This window comes from Labrus bergylta, chromosome 3 (genome assembly GCF_963930695.1).
Source record: "Labrus bergylta chromosome 3, fLabBer1.1, whole genome shotgun sequence".
Classification (NCBI taxonomy): Eukaryota; Metazoa; Chordata; class Actinopteri; order Labriformes; family Labridae; genus Labrus; species Labrus bergylta.
Window position 1 is genome coordinate 33,701,007 of NC_089197.1, and position 23,153 is coordinate 33,724,159.

General features: G+C 40.0%; 1 protein-coding gene across 2 annotated transcripts; it reads right to left on the reverse strand.

Annotated features, from left to right (window-relative positions):
• Positions 1-18,208: 18,208 nt before the first annotated feature.
• phospho2 (phosphatase, orphan 2) lies at positions 18,209-23,108 on the reverse strand. 2 transcript variants are annotated; one of them, XM_020631527.3, is made up of 4 exons: positions 23,005-23,108; positions 22,331-22,408; positions 22,034-22,128; positions 18,209-20,718 (listed from the first exon to the last, which is right to left on the reverse strand). In XM_020631527.3, the coding sequence occupies exons 2-4, from the start codon at positions 22,399-22,401 to the stop codon at positions 20,159-20,161; spliced, it is 726 nt and encodes a 241-aa protein (XP_020487183.1). In that variant the 5' UTR covers positions 22,402-22,408; positions 23,005-23,108; the 3' UTR covers positions 18,209-20,158. The 2 variants fall into 2 exon arrangements, with proteins under 2 accessions (XP_020487183.1, XP_065809249.1); XM_065953177.1 differs by lacking the exon at positions 23,005-23,108 and adding an exon at positions 22,792-22,959.
• Positions 23,109-23,153: the final 45 nt, after the last annotated feature.

Below are 23,153 nucleotides of genomic sequence, written 5' to 3' on the forward strand. Positions count from 1 at the left end.
CACACATGCATGCTGAACATAACAACCTATATGCCAAAAACTTGATCAAAGAGGCCCAAACAGAGGAGGTGTGGATAGGTCTACGTTTCCTGGCAGGAAACTGGCTGTGGGTGAACGGCTTCCCTCTGGAGGAACAACTGCTGGTCTGCCCTAAACCCAAGATGAACTGTGGGACAATGTCGAAGACAGGAAGTCGTTTGTTCAGAGACTGTTCAGAGAGGAGGAATTTTTTGTGCTCATAAAAAAATAATCTGTATTAATGAATATTTGAGCTATATGCTCAATTTTTGCTTGTGTCAAGGAATAGTAGATTGGGCATCTGTATTTCATATTTTAGATAACTTTAAGATTTAAGATTACTATATAAACATGCTGAATGACAATCATTCATAGTAGTAATAGCTGGTCATTTCTGTATATATTCCCATTTTGTGTTTTTTATGTTGTTGTCTACACATTAAATAAATGTTTGTACTTCGGTAGAAAAAGTTTTTTTACAAATTTTTTTGGAGAAGTGTTTGTCTCACTAAAAAAACAAAAAAACGTGATTTTTTTTACAAATGAGACTCACTGTCTCATTTGTATTTGGACTGTGCTAAAGAAAGAACATTTTCTGAACAGTCAGATGATCCCATAAAATGATCCGTGTGTGTGTGTGTGTGTGTGTGTGTGTGTGTGTGTGTGTGTGTGAAAACAGGATCTTGTGACTTGTTCAGATCTTAAGGTCAGACAACAACTGGTTTTTGGTCTTTTGTTGCACAGTCTGTGTCACTGTTAAGTTTTCAAACTCCAACATAAACACCTGATGCAGAGCAAAAGTGAGTGACTGTCTTTACATAGCAAACACATATTTGAGTAGAGAGACTCAGCCGGATTCTCTGATTTACTCAAACTAATCACGTGACACTTCATCAACTAAACCATTGAGCAACTTCACTTGTTTCTTTACTTTGTCTTACATTTGGTGCCACTCAGTTTACTACCCAAAGCAAACACCAATTTCCTTAAATGCACAGTAACATATAGAGCAATGAAAACATGGAATTTCTTACCATTGTTATTGACTAAATAAGCACAAAAATCAAACAAAGAAACACCTCGGGGCATCATATCTGTAAGATAACGCACATTTGGTAGTTTTTTTACCTCATTTAAGCACAAAAATCAAACAAAGAAACACCTCGGGGCATCATATCTGTAAGATAACGCACATTTGGTAGTTTTTTACCTCATTTAAATACATGTCTTGTGTTTGACATTACTATGATTGACATAATTGATTGTAATGTTTTGTGTTTATTCTAAAATGTATTGATTCTTTTAAACTATTTTTCTAATGCCCTCTTCTAAATGTTTTTCAAATGTACATTTTATTTTCCTGTTAATGTTTTTAATGTGGACCCCAGGAAGAATAGCTGAGCTCTCAGGTACAGCTAATGGGGATCCTAACTAATAAACAAATAAATGTATAGTGAAATGATTGGTTTTATGTTACTAATGTTTGTAACATCCACATGTTGTTTAAAATGGTGACCTATGTTGAATATACAGCAAAGTTTATTATTGCATCCTGTCTTCTTACATAGTCAAACACATTTATGAGGTCATCTCTGTTTTCAGTGACTGTAATAAAATGCTGACTACATGTTGCTTTATATATTTAATGTAATAACTGTTTCCAATAAACATGGAGGTATGAGGGAAAACACATATTTACTCTATAAAAATCTACTCCCTGTGTGAGCCTGTGTGTTGTTAAGGTGTTTAACCAGAGATTGTTCTGCAGAGATCTTTTTACTAAAAAAAAAAATCTGTATTAATCAATATTTGAACTATATGCTGTATGTTTGCTTGTGTCAATGAATCGTGGATCGGGCATCTGTATTTCATATTTTAGATAACTTTTTGCTTTAAGATTACTATTACTCTTACTATATAAATATATATAATAATATATAATATAATATATAATAACATTCTGATTTTAGTTACTAAACTTATCACTGTGATATTTCTTTAAGGAGAGACTGTTGTATTGTGCTGGTAAATTGTTAACAGCCCACCAGCAGCCTTTTCATTGGCCGAGACGAGACGTGATCCCTTCTGAAGTGTGAGGACATTTCTGCGCAGGCTAATTAATTGTAATCAGCCAGTCTGGCACATATGTTGGCAGTGACAGCGATGGGGTGAGAAGCGAGGGCTTGGCTTTCCTACCAAAAGCCAGTGTTGTGTGTTTGAGGCGTCAGGCCGCTGCGCTTCAGAGACTTGCTCCGGCGCTCACCTAGATACACATCTGCTCTGATTAATCGCCCGCTTCGCCCTGTGCATACATTTCATTATCAGCTTTAAGTGGGTAAAAACAACAAGGATCAGGGCATCGACAGAGTAGTGATGAGAGGAAAGATGAAGAGGAAGAAAGATAAGAAGATGATTTTCTAAAGCATTTTCATTATTTTTCTTCTTCATTCAATTATGTTTGGCCTTTATCAACCTCTATTGACAACTTGTTAACCACAGATCTTATCTGCTCATATATACTCAAGGCCGGTGACCCTTTTGCCCTATTGAGCAACAACAGCTGACTATTATTAATAATAAATAGGTAATGACTAAACATTAAAGCCATCTATGTCATGAGAAGCCTTAGTAGAATACTATATATTATGACACTGCAGGTTGCTCCATTAATGTGCCAGTAATGGCAGTCTTCAGTGTGATCTAATCTTAAATATCACCCACAGATGAGTCCACTAAAGCTGTTCAGGGTTGTGAACCTTGCTCAGAGGAAACTTGACTAAAGGAATGTTAATGCTGCATGTTTCCCAGCCTTCAAAAGGTGGAAAATTGTATTCTGTGAATGAAGTGATAAAAGTGTTTTTGATGCAGCAGGGAGTTCACCCTCCACCACATAGCTGATGAAGGAAGAACTCTTACCCAGGCTACAACCAAAGGCACAACCATCTTGTACGCCAGCCTTTTCATTGATTTTACAATTCATGTGTCCTTGATTGTTAAGAGCAAAGCTACTTTGAGTTTGGAGTTTAAAATATGTGAAGCCAAACCATTCGTCCTCTCACAGGCTTTGTAGTGCTTATTCACAAATTCAACATGGAGCAACACTGCCATCTCCTGGTAGCCTCCATTAATTACCCCTGCAGATGTGTGCTGCAGAGGGCACCTAAACTTTGTAAGAAAGAGCAGAGTGAGGCATACCTGTTATTCAGCCTGCAATGCACAGCAGAGGAACTTCAAATGAAATGAGTCAAGGAGATTTAGATCTAGGCCATTACCGTCCAAGTAAAAACTGAGCAAAGGGCTGAGGCTGCAGAGTAATTTGTATGAAAGGAGAAGCTCTTGTAATGGTAGTTCAGTAAAGGGTTTTGTGCATTTCTAATAGGGTTTCACACAAGCACAGAAGTTTTGTATTATATTGTATCAAGTAATTTCAACATACGCAATAGTTGTGATTTGATGTATGATAATAAGGTATTAAACAAATCAACAAGATACATTTTAAGGATAACATAAGTGTTGGTTCTCCTGTCACTAGAACATCAAACTATACTTTTACATCAGGGCACATAAGGAGCTCTCAGGTCTTGTATAGGTTCCTCAGAATTGTTTGTGATTGATTGATTGATTGATTGATTGATTGATTGACTGACAGTGCTATATATTTTCTTTCTGCCTCAGTTCATCTTGCAGTCAAAAAATGACTGCATTCTTATAACAATCTGTAAGACACCCTTGATGATTTGAGACTTGTATTTAATCTAGACAAAACAAAAGTGATGCTTATTTCCAGAGCGAGACTGGATCAAAATTGTGTGGATTCATTTGCAAGGAAAGGATTCCATATTAAGACGGTCACATGATATAAATATTAAGGCATATTGATTGAAAAGAATGTTAATCTCTCTAAAAAAGGCACTTCCACAGAAACAGAACAACATGTCCATATATTAAATTCATCCTTGAGGGAAATTCGGGTTTTATGTCAGTCTTAGACTATAATGTGCACCCTCAACAACACTCTGCACTTTGAGATTTATTTCAGGTGACACCTATTGAACTCTTTAGTCTGAAAAATTGTTGTGTCTTGTTTAAAGAGGTTTGGTTTCTTCTGGAGGACGTGATCTTCATTACAATATTTTTATTTGTGTAGCTGTCTTAGAAAAATAATGCATTTATTTATTTAGGAGATGGTTTGTATTCATGTTAAAGTAACTCCGTTACATGTTCCGCATGTTCATAACTCAGCAAGACATGGTTTTTGTTATTTCGCACCTGACACCTGTAACAAAAAACAACATCTGCTTGAAATCCCTGAATTTCTAACTTTCAAGCATTTTTTCCTACTTTCTTCCCATTTTAACCACTAAACTTAACTGATAGTTTAAAGGCATTCTATGTGATTTTTCACACTTAAATATAATATAAATCAAGTATATCCTCTGAAAATAACTCTGTGAGTCATGACTGTCTACAATGGGTGTAACACCCGAGTCCCACTGTTCGTGATGTTTTCAGAGTTTTCAGAGTCCTATCTTCACTTTGTTTACATCGCCAGGACGGCCGGCTGACTCCTCCCCTCGTGTGTAAAAGTTGTTTAATTGAGGGACTAGAGAAAAGAAGAATAACATACTGTACTCACTGCTTAACTGTGTTTCTAGATCACGCTCATTTCAGGTAAATTTACATGCAGTGTGAAGATACAAGCATAATAAAGATCACTAGCATTAGCATGCTAACACAACAATGCAGCACGAGTTGTTTTGGTTTCATGCTGGTGCTCAAGGCTGGATCAAAAAATCAAATATAAAGCCTTTAAGTGCATTTTAAGGTACATTTTGACTTTGAAATGTCCTTACTTTTTTATATCCCTGTCTGGTAAATATAATTGCCTTTTGTCAATCTGCTGTATATGACAGTGTGACAGAGCATCCTTCATTTACTATTGACTTGAATATTTGTTGTTGTTTATCTGGTATGTGTTGATCAGCTCATGTTAGGATCCACTTGATTTGATTTGTTTGATCGTTTCTTATTGCTTTGGTTATTAATCTTTGTTCTATTCAAGGTCAACTTCCTGGTTGACGACAGTTCCCTTGATGTGTTTTCACATCTAGATCGTTTGGAGAAGTTGTTCCTTAAAAAACGGGGTGTTTTCCAATCGTTTTATTAGTTTGCAGTTTGTTTGTTGTTTTGTAGTGAGAACGCACTGAAGCCATCATATGTAATGATTGACCATCTGTTGTCCTGGAAGGAATATACAGGTTAAAGACTAAATAAATAATTTATTTCCTCAGCCGACAGAGATCTTTTGGGCCGAGAACAGACTTTAAGTGTGGTGGCCCATCTGGTGCACTGACTTATGCAGGGGTGGCATGATGTTTGTAATATACACAATATAAAATAAACCAATAAAGACACATACATAAATATGGAAATCATAATTTAAATAGAGGGGGAAAGGTTTTACAATAATGCAGACATTTGTTTTATTTTCTGTTGTTAATTAAAAGTAGCGATTTCAGACGGGACTTTAACTCTAGATTAAAAATGTATTCAATTAATCCACGCCGACACAAACACTTGAAGGAATCTTGGTGTTCATTTGTTACTTTTAATGACAGCTGTCCTTTTCTATAGGACAGGTATCCTTAAATGACTTCTTTCCCTGATTTCCATCTATCCACTATACTATCCCTACAATAAAGGCACAAAAACCCCAAAATAAATTCCTAAAAAAAACTGGTGGGGGAAACATTGTCTTTGCTGCATGTCGCCCCACTCTCTCCTCCCAGTAATTCATGTCTCTCTTTAGCTGTCCTCTCTAATAATGGCTAAAAGGTCCAAAAAATTACTTCTGAAAAATATTCCTAAACAACAAAATATTCCTAAACAAGTCAACAGCCATCTATTGTTATGTTCATAAAAGTCAAAGGCTGACCATAATGTCTCACAGCCAGAATTGCTCCAGTACTCCCAGACTGTCTTCTACACCTCAGTGGGCTGGGTCTGTACGTCCTGCTCAAAGGAATTGTACGACCCACTAAAGCAGATGTTAAGAACTTGATTTAGACCTCTGTCACCTCCACAAGTCCCAGCGCTAAATCCCCTGACACTGGAAACCAGTCTTAGCTTCCAGTTATTAAGAGGGGGAACTGCAATACCCTTTTTTTATTTGTATTTTTTTTATTTAACCTTTATTTATCCAGGAAAGTCCCATTGAGATTAAAAAACTATTTTTCAAGGGAGTCCTGGCCAAGAGGCAGCAAAAGTTACACTCACAACATACAGACAGCAATTAAAAAATTATAAAAAAAACAATTAGCAATTAAAATTATAAAAAACAGTTACAAGTAAATTAAAATTATAAAAAAACAATTAGCAATTAAAATTATAAAAAACTGTTACAAGTAAAGGAGGTCGTCTCAAGTGCTCTCAGCCTAGAGTTAAAAGCATTCAAAGAAATCAGTTCAGTTATTTTCTAGTCTTTTTGCAATACCCATTTTAAAAGCTTTAAATGTCAGAGTTACATATTTCATGTAATATTTATATTTCTCCGTTTGCGATTTTCTTTTAGATGGAAGATCCTTTCTTGCTGGAGTAGATCGCCATGGTAACTTCTAACCTGCTTTAGATCATTTAAATTATGACGATCTACAGAGAACAGACCAGTCAAATTTGTGATGTGAACGAGCACAGAATTTTAATTAACCCACACTCTGTTACTAAGGTTTTTAAAGCCATACACACCAACAAAGCAACAGGGCCGGACAACCTGTCCGCCTTTCTTTTAAAGACATTTGCAGAGGAACTTACACCAGCCTGGCATCAACTCCTTCAGCTCTCCATGGACACACACTCAGTACCAGAGCTATGGAAAAAATCAATAATAATCCCAGTTCCCAAAAAAGCATGCCCCAAGGAGGACAATGATTACCGGCCTGTGGCTCTCACCTCAAATGTTATGAAATCACTGGAAAGACTCATAACAGAGGAGTGGCGCCATCTCAACAATAATGCATCTTGTCCTGAAGCACCTCGAAAGTCCTGCTGCATATGCCAGACTGCTTTTCATTGATTTTAGCTCAGCTTTTAACTCAATCCAGCCACACATTCTTCTTAAAAAACTAGTTGAGCTAGATGTGAACCCTTTTTTAATCAAGTGGAACTACTCCTTTCTTTCAAACAGGCCACAACAATTGAAATTTAATTCTGTCTTCTCTGAAACTGTCTGGAGTGGCATGTGTACATGTGTACATGTGCACAGTGTGCATGTGCATGCGCCTGTGACTGTAGGAGTGAGTGTGTGTGTGTGTGTGTGTGTGTGTGTGTGTGTGTGTGTGTGTGTGTGTGTGTGTATGTCTATGTGTATGGATACGTAAGCAGACGCTTGGGTGAACTGTAGCACGGACAAGCTAAATGTCTTTTGCACATTTGTAAATACTGTTTTTATGTTGTTTCCGATGTATTGTCCATGCAGCAATTTCCCAGCATCCTAGACAAATTTCTCCCTAGGGAGACAAATAAAGAAACCTTGAACCTTGGATTTAGCTACAATAAACCAGTATTATTAATTACATCCTAGGCAAGAGCATAAGAATTACGTTTTAGTCTGTATTTATTTGATGATGTGTGATCAGTCACACATTAACCACTGTCTCTTTAAAGATTAAAGCAGGGGGAAAGAATTCATTGAGTGTATTGTTCAGCTTTTAATTTATCTTGCCTTTTAAAAGTCGAATTTCACCAATACAAAAAAGTTTGCTGAAGCAAAGACAACTGATCTCTAATCTGCCTGCCAGCAGCCTGCAGGCTTCTCTCTCCAGAGTGAGGTATGTGTGGAGCTGGGACAGAAGCCAGCATGCCCATGCAAAAGCAGTTGTCCACACACGAGCAACATGAAGGTCTCACAGGAAGTCTTCATCTCTCTGAACTACAGCTGCTCTCAGTGTTCACGTATGTAGTGAGTCTGGAAGAGAAAACATTGACGAAGCTGAGGAGAATAGAGAACATTAATAAAAATATTATCATCATTGTGTGTATTGATAATTTGTTGTAATGGAAGTGATGGCCATAAAGTAATTTCAAAATTGTGATATCAAATGTAGGTTATTTAAAGCGTTGCATGTTGTTTTCATGAACATCAAAACTGGGTCAAAGATAATAAACAGTTACTTGCTGTAAAAGTTTCATATAACTTACAAAGTATATTTTAGTAACATTGAATTGTGTTTGTTCCAAAAAGTCTCTGAGATATGTCCTTCAACTCCCACATAAAACACATTTCAAGGACAGCCTAGCACCGTTGTGATATACCCAAAATCAGGCATATCCTTAATTTGTTCCCTCCAGGTTGGATTATTGTAATTATCTTTTATCAGGCTGCCCCAGTAAGTCTCTAAAGACTCTTCAACTTGTCCAAAATGCTGCAGTTGTTGTACTGACTAGAAAAGGGACCACATTTCTCCTTTATTTGTTTCTCTGCACTGGCTCCCTATATAATTAAAAAAAAAATCTTCTCACTTACCAAGCCTTTAATGGTCAGGCACCATCTTATTTTAAAGAGCTATTACCCCTCTAGAACATCATGCTACCAGAATGCAGGCCTGCTTGTGGTACCTATAGTTTCTAATGTCACACTACAGTAGGCACAGTTGTCCCGTACGGTGCTGAAGCACGATTGTCCCCCCTCCCCATTTCCCTGCAGGCCTGCACTCACACTGTTCCAGGACTAACCAGGCCCGAGCAAGGTTGAATCTTGTAGCCTACATAATGTCGCAGATACATGGCTTTACGTGATCATGAAGCGTGCTTTATTTACAAGACAGACGGACTCAAAAAATTAAAAAGGGTTTGCTTGTTGAGTCTGCGTTAGCACATTGGTGAACAAGACCTCAACTTTACTGACTTTGTGGCTTTTTTTAGTCAGATACAGACAGAACACGCCAGGATTTCTCGATAATGAAGGCTGTTGTATACCCGCGTGCTCGTGCTCGTGCATGAACTGCACCGTGCCAGAGCACACCTCTTCCAAGCGTGCCATGGCCAAGGAAGTGTACTGTGTTTAAGCACAGATTGGAGCACTCACACATCTCAAACTTTACTTTATGGGTGGAGCGTACTTGTGCACGGTACTGATTGCCTAGTGTGAGTGCGCCCTAAATGTACTATGGGAGGTACAGCCTTCAGTTATCAGGCCCCTCTCCTTTGGAATCATCTATCAGGGTCCAGGAGGCAGACACCTTCTCTACTTTTAAGAGTAAGCTTAAAATGTTCCTCACTGATAAGGCTTATAGTCAGGGCTGGCTAAGCTCCAGAGCTCCCTTCTCGAGTAGGTTCCTTTACAAAATAAGCCCTACATCTTTTATCATTATTATAAACATTAAAGTGAATCTAAGAGCTACAACCATTAATATCAGACTTACATTATCATAAATATAAATATGAAAGCGAATCTTCGAGCTGCTCAACTTCAACCTCTATAGTTAACATAATCAGTCCTCTCACTTTTATCATCATTACAGTTGTTTATTAACAACTGTAATGATGATAAAACTGGGGGGGGCAAGGTATGATAACATTCGGGCCAGTGTGACCGCGCCCGAATGCAACTTTATGGCCAAGACGTGAGCTGATGCCACAGGCTGCCTTCATCGCCACTAGTTCTTTGCCGTCTGCTTGGTGTGTCAGGGCCTTAAAATAAATATTTTCTTGCCACTGTAACCTTGGAAAATGTTGCTTAGTGCTCATGGTGGATTAATGTTGAGTTTTTGTAATAATAATAATAATAATAATGCATTTTATTTATAAGCGCTTTTAAAAACTCAAAGACACTTTACAATGGTTAAAACATAAAGAATAGCACAGAAGGACAGACTAACAGACATTGCAGCATTACACTCAAACATAAAGGTAAACTACAAAAAACAGAAAATACATCACAATCATACATTAAAAGCTTGTTTAAAGAGGTGAGTTTTGAGAAGTGATTAGAAAGTAGGAGGGTCGGTGCAGTGTTGAATGTGTGTGGGGAGTGAGTTCCAGAGGGAGGAGGCAGCTATGGAGAAGGCTCTGTCCCCCCAGGTTCGGTGCTTGGTTCTAAGAGGGGGAGATAGGAGGTTGGCTTTTGAGGAACGGAGGCTGCGTGCAGGAGTGTGAGGGTGAAGGAGAGCCGTGAGGTAGGAGGGGGCCTGGTGGTTAAGGGCTTTATGTGTGAGGAGAAGGATTTTGAATTGGATACGGTAAGGGACAGGGAGCCAGTGGAGATTTTGCAGGACAGGGGTGATGTGTTCGCGTATTCGGGTGTGGGTAAGGAGGCGTGCAGCAGAGTTTTGGATGTATTGAAGTTTATTAAGAACTTTGGATGATGTGCCGTAAAGGATGCTGTTGCAATAGTCGAGTCTGGATGTGATGAATGCATGGATTAGTGTTTCAGCGGCAGAAAATGAGAGTAATGGACGGAGGCGGGCTATATTTTTGAGGTGAAAGAAAGGTTCTTGTGAGCTGGGTGACGTGGTGGTCAAAGGAGAGCTGGCTGTCAAAGATGACTCCAAGATTGCGGATATGAGGGGAGGGGGAGAGAGTGGAGTTGTCTATTGTGAAGGAGAAGTTGTGAATGGAAGTGGTGAGGGATTTAGAGCCGATAATTATTATGTCCGATTTTGCGTAGTTAAGAGAGAGGAAATTGGTGTGCATCCATGTTTTTATTTCATTGAGGCAGTTCGTTAGGGTAGAGCGGGTTTCAGTGGTGATTGAATTGGTGGAGATGTAGAGCTGGATGTCATCGGCATAACAGTGGAAATGGAGACCATGCTGGCGGATAATGTTACCAAAGGGGAGCAAGTATATGATGAACAGGAGGGGACCAAGCACCGAACCTTGGTGGACGCCTTGGGACAAAGGAGCTATGGAGGAGGAGCAGTTATTGATGTTGATAAACTGTTGTCTGTCGGTGAGGTAGGATTTTAACCAGGAAAGAGCAGTGCCAGTGATGTTGAGTGAGTGTGTTCTAAGCGGGATAAAAGAATACTGTGGCTGATGGTGTCAAAGGCTGCAGTGAGATCGAGGAGGATGAGGATGTTGACGAGGCCAGAGTCTGAGGAGAGGAGGAGGTCGTTGGTGACTTTGAGGAGAGCTGTTTCTGTGCTGTGCTGGGAACGGAAGCCGGACTAGAATGGTTCAAATAGGTTATTGGAGGAGAGGTGGCATTTGATCTGGGAGGCGACAACACGTTCCAGTATTTTTGAGAGGAAGGGGAGGTTGGAGATGGGGCGGAAGTTGCACATGCTGTCCGTATTGAGTCCAGGTTTCTTGAGGATAGGGGTGACGGCTGCCATTTTGAGAGTTTTGGGTACTGAACCAGAGCAGAGGGAGGAGTTGATGATTGAGGTTATGAGTGGCGCGATGGCTGGGAGACAGTTTTTGACGAGACTGGATGGGATGGGGTCGAGAGTACTGGTGGAGGACTTCATGCTAGCGGTGATGATGGATAGTTCATTTGGGAAAACAGGGGAGAACTGAGACAGAGGTTGGGTGATGAGGCGAGGGGATGCGGGTAGGGGTGAAGAGGGGACAGGGAGAGTGTTGAAGCTGCTGTAAATGGTGTCAATTTTTGATTAAAAGAATGAAAGAAAAGCGTTGCATTTATCAGCTGGGAAGGAGGTAGAGGTGTTGTCACTGGGTTTGAGGAGTTTGTTTATTGTCGAGAAGAGAGCCTTGGGGTTGGATGAGCCTGAGTGGATGAGGTGTAAGTAATAGGTGGACCGGGCTGCGCTGAGAGCTTCCATGTATTGTTTGAGGTAGTCAGAGTATGATTGGAAGTGAACTGTTAAACCGGTTTTCTTGTGGAGTCTTTCAAGCTGGCGTTTACGGGTTTTCATTTTATGGAGTTCGGGAGTGTACCAGGGTGCAGAGTGTGTGAATGAGACAGTTTTAGTTTTGATGGGAGCCAGTTGATCCAGACAGAAGGAGAGTGTGTTGTTATAGTAGGTGATGAGTTCAGAGGGGTTATTAAATTGGGGGGGAGGGGAGGAAAAGATTTTGCTGGTAATAGAGGCTGAGAGCTGAGGGGTCGACTGATTTTATGTTTCTGAAGGAGATCTTTCGTTTTTGTTTTGGAGTGGGAAGAGGGATGAGAATGTCCATGTTTATAGCCAGATGGTTGGAGATGTTGAGGTTGAGACTTGACAGTTGATGGATTGTGAGACCAGTGGAGCAGACCAAATCCAGAATGTGGCCGCGGATGTGAGTGGGGAAGTTGACATGCTGTGTGAAGTTGAGGCAGTGAAGAAGGTCCAGGAATTCTTTGGCAGTTTTACATTGAGTGTCGTCGACGTGGGAGCAGAACAGAAGTTGAGATGGAGCAGAGTTGGGTCAGAAAGTCATGAAAATCACTGAAAAAAGAAGGGTTTGGTTTGGGGGGGTGATAGATTACAGCAGTGACTAGGGGAGTGGGACCAAAGAGTTTGAAAGCAATGTGTTCAAATGAGTCAAATGCAGGGATGGGAATGGTGGTAGTTTTAATGTCCTTCCTGTAAACGGCTGCAACACCACCACGCCGTCCATCGGGGCGGGGTTTGTCCATGTATGTGTATCCTGTGGGTGTGGTTTGGTTTAGTGAGAAATAGTCCAAGGGCTTTTGCCAGGTTTCGGTGAGACATAGGAAGTCCAGGTTGGTGTCGGTTATGAAGTCATGGAGAATTAGGCTTTTATTGTTGAGGGAGTGAGTATTCAGCAAAGCCAGTTTCAGGTTATGATGTGGTGTTATACGGAGTGAAGGGTGAGGGAGTGGCTGACAGGGGATGGTTGACAAATTTGAAAAATTGACAGATTTTGTGATTTTGTTTTTATTTGGATGCCTTCTTGTAATGAAAGTTTCTATTGCAGACAATGTCTGTGAATGTGGGAACGAGGGATAAGGCCAGTGGGGGGAGCTGTTGATCACAGAGAGAGCTGGGAGGATGGAGGAGCAGACCTTTGGACGGTAGGGTGGGCTGGTGGGGGAAACAGTTGGGTGTGCTGGAATTATAGAGGAAGATTGGGAATCGGCTGTATTGATGTCGTCATTTAGTCAGTTGCATGGCGTGTACTGTACTGTGTGTTGGATGTTTGTAGTGAGGAGGTTGTTTGCTTTGTTGTCCTACGGAGACAGCAGCAGGAGCGGCAACAGGAAGATGACGCCGCAGAGGATGGAGAGGAGAGTGCCAGAACAGGTGGAGAAGAGGCAGAGGTAGCATCGTCTTATACAGAGGATGTGGCAGGAGCCATGATGTTCAGAGAAAAGGAGGCAGCGGCAGCGACGGTTGCATCAGAGGCAGGCTTAGCAGACTCAGGTGTGCAGCTGACAGGATCGGTGGGGGCTCGGACAGACACCGAAGAGCTCCCATTAACCTCACCCGGATCATCGTCCTGCAGTGCCGAGTAATGATTTGTGAGGAGAAGCAGTGGGGGAGACCCAGATAGTCTCCCACTGCATTTTCCACTGCTCACCAAAACCTCGGCCCAGGACTCCCGAGAGTTTGGGGTCGAGCAGGAGGAGTGTCAGGGCCTTAAAGGATCCCACAGCAAGGTATCTGAGATATCAGAGTGCATAGCCGTGATCCTCTTAGACTGAGAGGCTGCCAAGTCGATGTAGCTGGAAAGCATCAGGTCCTTCTTCTGAAGCTCCTCGGAAAGCCTGCGGATATTCTCTTTAAGGTTGGTAACCTCTCCTCTAGTGCGTGAGAGTGTCAGGCAGCCTTCACAGCAAACAGTCTCCATGTTGTCGGGAGGGGAGATGTTAGCAGCCCTGCTAGCGAGTTGGATCCGATGCTAAAAACAATTAGCCAGTGCTAGCAGCCGTAGGCTACCGTTTGATTGTCACTAGTACGTTCAAAGTGTAACTTGTGTCAAAAGAAGACAAAAAGAACGCCGATTTGTCCGCGGTGGTCGCCTTTGGTCAAAACAAAAAACACTCAGTGATCAGGACATGAGAACACTGGGTAGGAGCAATAGTTTTTGTAAAAGTTGGAGTTCTTGTATGATGTTTGTGAGCGGGGGGCGCTACCACAGGTGTAGGCTACATTCAGTTTATTTCAGCCCGATTACAAAATCATTCAACCAGCCAAGCAAAGCAGTTGGAAGCATTAGGTGTTCAGTTAGTTGATCAAAACAGGGTCTCAAGACAAGGTAAAAAAATCAGTTCATGAGAACGCTTACAGGCAGGCAACGAGCGGCAACAGAGTAGATAGTATAACAATGAGTAAGGTCTTTTACATGCTCGTTTGTAACATAACACAGGGTAAGGTCTCTTGAAATAACCTGTGTTATGAATTGGCACTATACAAATAAAGATTCAATATTGAACACAGGGAATGTACCTGGAGACTTATCGGTTCTTGACCACCATTTTGAACCTGCCTTACTTACACATGATTCCAAAAAAACTACATGACTGGAAATGCAAGTTTTTTGTCCAAAATAAAAAGCTTAACTTTACAAGAAAATTAAACAAGTTAGCAGCCTGGTTAAAAAAATAAATAAAAGTGTTGATCTCTTAAGCTTGTTTGCATCAAGCAACCTGGGCTATTATTGGCTTTTCCCCACAGGGCATATGGTGGGTTATTTTTAAGATATCCTGTATGTTTTGCTCTCCCACCAGAGATGAATACTTTTCACAGGCAATGTTTTGTCTGTCACCTTGGGAGGGTTAGAGGTGGCACTATCCACCCTTCATAGAGGTTAGGACAGAGGTGCAGTTTGGCAAGAGTATCATCTTTTTTTTAACACGGACAAAAGTGCTGCAATAGTTACTCAAATACATTAATCAGCATGTGAAGGTGAAGGTATTGGAACATTACATTTGCAGAAGCCATAGTTTGGCTTTTAAAAACACTGTTTGTATTATCCCCAAAAGAAATGCTGAAATACATTAAGGGGATATTGATTCATGCACATTCTTTGTTGTGTGGGGAGGATATAGAATTTTACAATAGTGGTCACTTGCTGCCTTTTCTCTTCATGACTAAGCTCTTGGGTCAAGCATAACACAAGACCCAATGAACTTGCATAATCTTTTCTATCACTGCTCCTCTCTTACAGGAATGTCAGGGAAGGTCAGAGGGGCTTTATTTTATCTCTAAATGCTGGTAGAGCTTCACCGAAGTTTGCCAATATGGCCGACAAGTGATGAGAACAAAGGTTGTTCATGATCCGTCGGCAGCCTCACTGATCACAGCCTTGCTAAATCATTCAATTTGCAGCACGTCCTCATGTGGATAACAAAATACCAACATGGTGTTAACAAAGCTGCTGGCAACAAAATGATTCTGACCTTTATTACCCAATATTATTTAGTCCAGATTTTTGATTCCTCATTTAACATTTGCCCAAGGAGTTTTTCAGCCATGTATACACATTTGCATACATTAGTGTCTTGAGTCTTTTGAGCCCAGGTCTTTTATTGAGTTTATGCAGAGTCATGAGGCCAGTCGGTATCTTTGCCTACAGTGTGGAATCACACATGATTTGTTGTTGATACCCCATATTGAAGCCTCGAGTTTGTCCTCACCATGTCAGTTTTAAAGAACCAACAGGGACCATATTTGTACTGTACATTTTGTGGGGAAATTTAAACTCACATTTAAGTGAATTATTTACGATGCACAACAAAACTCTTGGTAAATGGTACATGGACTTTTCTGTCTTCTGACTACTCAAAGCGCTTTTTACAATGCACGTCAAACCTACTCATTCACACACTGATGGCAGATTACTATGTAGTGTGACCATCAGAAATAACAAATCCCATTCATTCACCATTTCGGGGTTAAGGGTTAATTCTTGCCCAAGGACATATTGGATTTGTTGCTGCAGGAACAGAAACTATTTGGGAGTAGCTGATCCGTTATAAGCCATCATGCACCCCCTGTTTCACGTCATGTCTAAGGACGGGCAATCGAGCCTTTATAACTCACAGAACCAAACCATGCTGTCCCAGTATGTGATTTTACACAGTGAGAAGAACATTGCTCAACCATTTCACCTCTGTACCTTTTTAAATAGACAGTCTAAGAGGCATACAGTCCCAGCTTGAACAGACTGTAGGAGCGCTTGTTCGGTGTCCACCCTGGGTGACAGGACACTGTGGTAGCGACCTGTCAATCAGCAATGCAAGCATTTTCTGCTTTATAATTGCTATATTATATTTTAGACTAAATTGGACCATAATTTACCAAAGTAAGTTCATACTGTTTTGACGGAGACTTAAAATTAAAAAAAGGGACTATTAGGGAAAAAAAATGTTATATTCAACTTAGAATAAGGGGCACTTTCTCAACATTTAACTATTAGAAAGAAAGCAGGATTGGGGTGCCTGGGAGCTCAATCAGCATAAAGGCTGAGTCCTGTTTTCCCTTCCCTTTGTGCTTTTCTGTCCTTCACTGTGCTGTACTTTTTTATAATTTTCCTAACTTGTGATCTTATGGGAACATCTGTCAGCGGCAGGATTTCAGAAGTTAAATACTTTATGCTGTATTACTCTTGTGCTGTCAAAAACTGGACAACAATTTGAAACACTACATTCTCACTGTTCAAGGTCAATCACCAAGTAAGACTTGATTCTCTTTCTTGTCTCATATTGCTGCATGTTTGTTTTCTTCTGGCTGATGCTCACACACCACATGACTTTAATACCTCTTTTGTAAAATGCATAAAATGTCTTTGTTTATATTTTTGCTGTATTAAACTTCTTTACGCCATGGTCATTCTTTAAAAGGATGCTTTTGCATGATATTTCTCTCCTTGTAAAAGCCTGAAATACTTCACGGGCTTTTACTGAGCATATGCCCTTTCTCCTTGTTGTTTTTCTGCATCTACAAGTTGTTGGATCCAAACCAGAAACTTTATCAGCTATGAGTGTGTGAAGAGCGTGTGCTGAACCTTTACAGCAACAACATCTGGTGCTTGTCAGAGGTAGATAAGCTGTGAGAGTTACAGTATCTACACATCACGCTACATGGAAAATTTAGTAGAAATCATCAACAGCTACAGGTGCAGGATTCATTATCTCTAAGTTACACACAGATCTTCTTTCCAAACTCACCTACACACATTCTGCTTGGCTGCCAGGTATATGGCTATAAAATGCTTCCATTTAAACATTTTAACTAAATCCTGATGAGCGGGGGAGGGCAGAAGAAAAACAATGTGGGGCTTCTTTTAGCTACTTTAAATCAAAGAGTCACAACATAAATCTGAGGAGTTAGGACATGATTCTGATGTAAAGCCATTCTCACCGATAACTTACAATTATTCAGGCCTTGGTTTCATTTGAAACCTGCTCCAACATGTATTTGTTTGACACAGAACCAAGACCACTAAGACCATGTATTTAAAATGGTGCAGTGAAGCACCCTCCTATCTCTTTTCACTATCCACTTCACCTTAACCCCGGGGAAAACATCATGAGGTTAAGGAAAGATGTTAGGAGAATTCTTAAAAGACCTAGGTAAAGGTGATTGTGTTGCTCTGACAATCCGACCACATTTCCCCTAGGCGACCTAATTATGCGACGGCAGATTTTAATAACGTGGGTCCGCCGTGGTGAAACTACAGTGTTCCAAAAATGGAACGCACTTAAGTGACTGAAATATGTTGAATAAAACATCACATCTAAAAATGTCCCTTACATGATCTGTGTCCTTTTTCTGCACCTATTGGGTGCGTCCGATTTGTCAAAGATAAACGTTTCTGTCCCTTCTCGCTCAGAGTTTCTCTGAGATTGTTCCTAAATCACTCCTAAGCTAAAAATCCTTGATAGGATTCTTTAAGGTAAGTTAGGAGCTCGCTGAGAGGACTCTCAGAGCCCATAGGAGCGATTTAGGAACATCCACAGAGTGAATTATATTGTGCACACAAGTTATTGTTTTTTTTACTTTTTGGCACTTCAGGGGCTGTGTAAGATATTTATGATGGTAAACATTGTTAAACCAGCTAACTGAACGGCTTTAGGTGTTTCTGGTATATTTCATGTAAACTGTCTTCACTGATAATCAAGAAATATCTTTCTATGTAATGCATCCAACATTACGATATCACTTTTTCATAAAGGAACTTAAAACTGGACAATATACTGTTGTTGTTGTTGTTGTTGTTTTTGCATTGCAGAGTACTCGCTGGTTCCTTATTGGTCATAACATAAAGAAAACAGTGCATAGAAGAGGTTTCAGGTTTTAATGTCGTCATTCAAATTACAAGAATATGAATTTATTTCAAAAAATATATTTCACATGTTGTATATGGCAGTGTCAAACAAAATCTGAGTGCATTATGACTTTCATGAACATCATAGCTTGGACCTAAATCCTCTGTCCTGGTAACAACACTTTGTAATGAGAAACATGGCGGATGTCCCGGGTTACCTCGTTTTTTGAAAAACAAAAATTCATCAAATTTGAAACCTTCCATAACAAGCGGAGCTTAGATCAATTTATAAACAGTGCTGCTGTGTTTGCAAGTTAAGTATCCATGAAAGCCATTTTAACTGGATGGTATTGTAGTTTTGAAAAAAAAAGACATGTAGCTTAAAGGAACAATAAAGATATCTACTGAATTTATCTTAAATGAACTTCACTATATGATCAGACGTTAAGGAAACATGCTATGTTGAAGTGCTGGCTTCTCTGACAACAATGCAGCAGCCAGTATGTCCTCCTTCTAACTTTAGATTCTGGTCCTGAATGCTCTGGATTTGTTTTGACCAGAAAAGGTAGGCGCTTTTAAGGCATGTCTGTTTTGGACGCCCCTCTGTTTGCGAGTCAAACCAACAGGTGTTGGAGGCGGGAAAGCAATCTGGTTCAGATATAACTGATTCTACTCGCCCTAAAAAGCCTCTGCATGTTTCTAATAAGCTCCAAGAGCAGAAACGTGGTAACACTAGGATCAATATTGGAGATGCTTTTGAAAAATGGAGAGGCTAGAACACAGAAATGTTTCAGACCGAGCTGGCTAAACACTGAAGCTTCAGTGTCTCGATACGGCAACCTGCATGCACGTCAACTCTAAGGAGGAGAGACCAGTATGTTTTGAATGTGGACTGCAGTACCCATTTTAAACACTGGGTGTCAAAGTTACATATTGCTCCTTTAAAAGATAAATAAAGAAAAGGAAAGGTTAATGCCATTCATGCCAACTCAGAGTTAAGAGTGAGGAAGTTATTCAAAACCTGGTTCAAAAGATAAACAGAGCATCAAATGTACAAAAACAAAATGTAAACCTGAGATGTGAAATAGTTCAAGTCATTGAAGCACAGGTGTGTTCACAAATCACCGCTGAGCACCACAAACAAGATACAATCAATGAAGAACAAAATAATAATAAAAATGAAGAATCGAACTCTCTCAAATCAAGGAGTTCATCAAAATACATGATCTGTGTATGTACTGTTTGACTTTGAGGTAAAGATAAAAAACACCTGAACAGAGACATGTTTTTATGTAAAATGGCCAGCCTCCACTTCATCGTTTGGACGATGGTCATCGTCATGACCCCAGGGTGCTTTCAGTGTACCTTGGATATGTCTCAGAATAAAGGCCCGAAACTTCAAATGCATCGTGAAAGCCATCAGGCGAGTGTTTCTGTTCCCCTTGTCTATTTGACCTGGTGTTTTATTTTGTATATTTTATTCGGTGGTTATCATGGTTGGTGTTTTTATTTTTATTTTTAATTTTTATTGGACGGTGAAGCACTTTGTAACTGGTGTCTTTCAGAGGTAAAACAAAGACCCTACAAGTCTTACATTAGTGCACATGTAAAAACTGAGTGTTTATGATGTAATAAGGCTGAGATGCATCGATTCCCTTTCTCCTTCTTACTATTAAAACAACAGCCTTGATTATAGCTTCAGGTAAAAAAGAAAACACATGTTTAGGGCTTTGAGTTGATTTTTAGAAGAGATAAACAACAAACGGTTAAAGTTAAAGGAAAAGTGATTGAAATAATTAATTACAACTTAAAAAAATGTAAATTAAAAAACCACTGACTTGTGTGTTTTTTCAAAATTTAAAGGAGCAGCATTGCCCTCACATGCAAAGTCTCATTATTTGAATTAGCGCAATATTTGAGTCAGAATTGAATGCTTTTCATTTTGAACTCCACGCTCTCATGAAGGCTACATACTGGCTTTCAGTTCCTCGAGGATCTCTGTGCCGCTGCTCCAGGCGATGACTTTAGCTCTCAGAGAAGTGTCATCTTTCTGACTCTCTAGTCTGGACAGCAGTTTCTCCAGGGTGTAGCCTTTCCTGGGCATCACCACATCGTTCCCTCGCAGACAGAAAGTGGGACAGAGGTCATTCCCACCGTCCCCCACATAATATATCCGCTCGTAGCTCACACCTCCGTCAGACCTCTCGGACAGGTACAGCTCCAGGACTCTCCTCTTGCACAGGTTTACGGGGCATTGTGTGCAGTCGTGAGAGTGGCAGCACTGCACCTCCATGTACCCAAGCTCGTTGAACTTAGCTGGGTTTGTGAAGACCTGATCGACAGCTGCCTGGAGTCCTGACGCCTGGAGGATCCAATCAATGAACAGGGCGTTGGAGTCCGAGATGACGATGCAGTCGATGCTGCTCTTATTCTCCAGTATTAAAGTCAGCAAGTCTGTCATTCCTGCTGTAAAGGGGATGGTCTCCATCACACTGCGGACCCTGTCTGGGCTGACATCCTGGTCCCCTGGAGGAACAGACACAAAAATATATAAGCCGGTGACGATATATATCGACTGACTATCCATATGGGCTAAATTTACATCAGATATGCGCCGATATTTCTACATTTATTCACCAGTCAAATAGAATTTAAGTTTTACTGTATTAAACTAGCAGTCATCTTTCACCAGCAGAGGGCGCTAGAGGGGTGACAACAAGCATTACCACTCTCCAGAGTTTCGGGCGGTGATGCACTACATGCGGTTACTCTCCAGTTGAGTGACTCTCTTTTCTTCATATCTTTTCCACAAGTGTTTGATAACAAGGATACACAACACAATACATGTATCTACGCCCGCCTGTCCACCATGGGGGTCCAGGGCCTTCAGCCGCTCTGTCCCCCACCTCTGGAACTCCCTCCCACCACAAATCCGTAATATCGACTCTCTCTCTATTTTCAAATCTCATCTCAAAACACATCTTTTTAAACTGGCATATTCAGTCTGATCAGTCTCTATAACTTATTTACATCCTGTATTTGTGTTTTTTGTGTTTTTAATGTTCATTTTATGGTTGTGTTGTTACTTTGTTGTTTTTATCTCTGCTCTGTAAGGTGACCTTGAGAGTTTTGAAAGGCGCCTTTAAATCAAATGTATTATTATTATTATTATTATTATTATAATAAGGGGTGGGAATCAGCAGAGCCCCCACAATACGATATTATCACGATACGATATCATTGTGATTTTAAACATTTTGCGATATGTCGGGAATCTCGATACAATATACTTACTATATACGTTTTTTTAACTGCATATTATGAAGATAAAATTTAACTGTTCTGTCCGATAAGAAAACATTCTCAGTCTATTCATCTCACTTCAGTCTTTTTATTTCTACACAGTGGGAGTCAAGCCCACAGACTGAGCGACACTGTGATAAAATAAAACCCTGTAAAAATGCTGCATGCACCTCACAATCTGGACTGTTGGTATTTCAGTCTAATTGAATCAGAACAGGATTTTTTTTAACAACCCAACCTGTTCAAAATAAAGTGTGCAACCCCTTCAGGAATTAAAAAACGTAAATGTAAAACGCATATTTGCTACTAATTTAATAAAAATATTGATACTTGGCGGCCATGAGACGGCATAATTATTGCCACACAAAATATTGTGATACTATCCTGTATCACTTTTTTCCCCACCTCTTAATCTATCTCAACAGATCAACAAAAAACTTGGTACCAGATTCTTTCTATCGGTCGGGCCCTACTTTGAACGGTTCTACAGTACGTTTAAATGAACGAATGTCCAACAAACGGGGTCATTAATTCTCACCAATGTATTTCATCACTCTGCCCATGAACTCAGTCCAATGACCTTTTCTGTAGGATTTCTTCACAGAGTCAGGAAGTGCCTCGCCAGGCAGACATCTGGGACGAGGGGAACAAAAACAAATTGGGGATAAACCAGACATTTTGGTTGTAAGTAAATTAAAAGTTATGATCTTCCATCTCATTGTCCATGTGGTTTCTGATGGCATAGGACAAAACGTCTTGTGGACGTAAAAAAACATTACTTTTTCTATATTTTTTCTTTTGATTAGTGTATTGATACAATGAAAATAATAAAAACCTTAACACCCAAGTGTCACTGTTGTCATCCACCACTGTGTGGTCAAAATCAAACACCATCAGAGTCTTCATTTTTCAACTGGAAAAAGACAAAAACGTTTCAAATAAATTATAATCTACAGCAAAACCATAGACAGAAATAAATTAATATTTTGGAACAAACATGTTATCATAGTCATACAATAATATTATTGTAAAATAATCTATTTAAATATGCATGTTCGGACATGACAGCCTTAGTTGGACATGAAGGTGTGGCTCGTTTTCATTTTATCTTCTTAAATAATCAGTCATATCTTTAACCAGCACACATTAGTGGCTGAGTCTTAAAGACTGAACTACAGACTGAAAGACTCGTTAAATTGCTCTTTTCTATACGCCGATTTTAAAGCAACACTTAAATCCATCCTGGCATGTTAACATTTGTTTTCTATTCAAACTGAAAGTTAAGTCAAAACGTACTTTATTCTGAATTACTTATTTTTCATAAGAGGTCTGGTGAAGCCTCGTCCTATCAAGGAAACGGCCTCGCAGACCTCGCTGTCAAATGTCGCTCCGAAATTCAGATCACGGTGAGCTAACATAAAGCTTCCTACACTAGAATACACACAGGGTTATGGAACATAAGACTCCTTAAATATATATAGTAAAACTGTTTTCAAAAGGTAAACCGACCTCAGATTGTATGACATAAGTCTGCCGGTCTGTCTTGCTCCTCGTCTTATTGTTACAAGAAGTTAAACCGCACTCAGCTCATTACCGCCACCTGCTGGGAATGCGCCGCTTTTGGTATCTTTTTCTGATGTCCATATTTATGTCCCTTA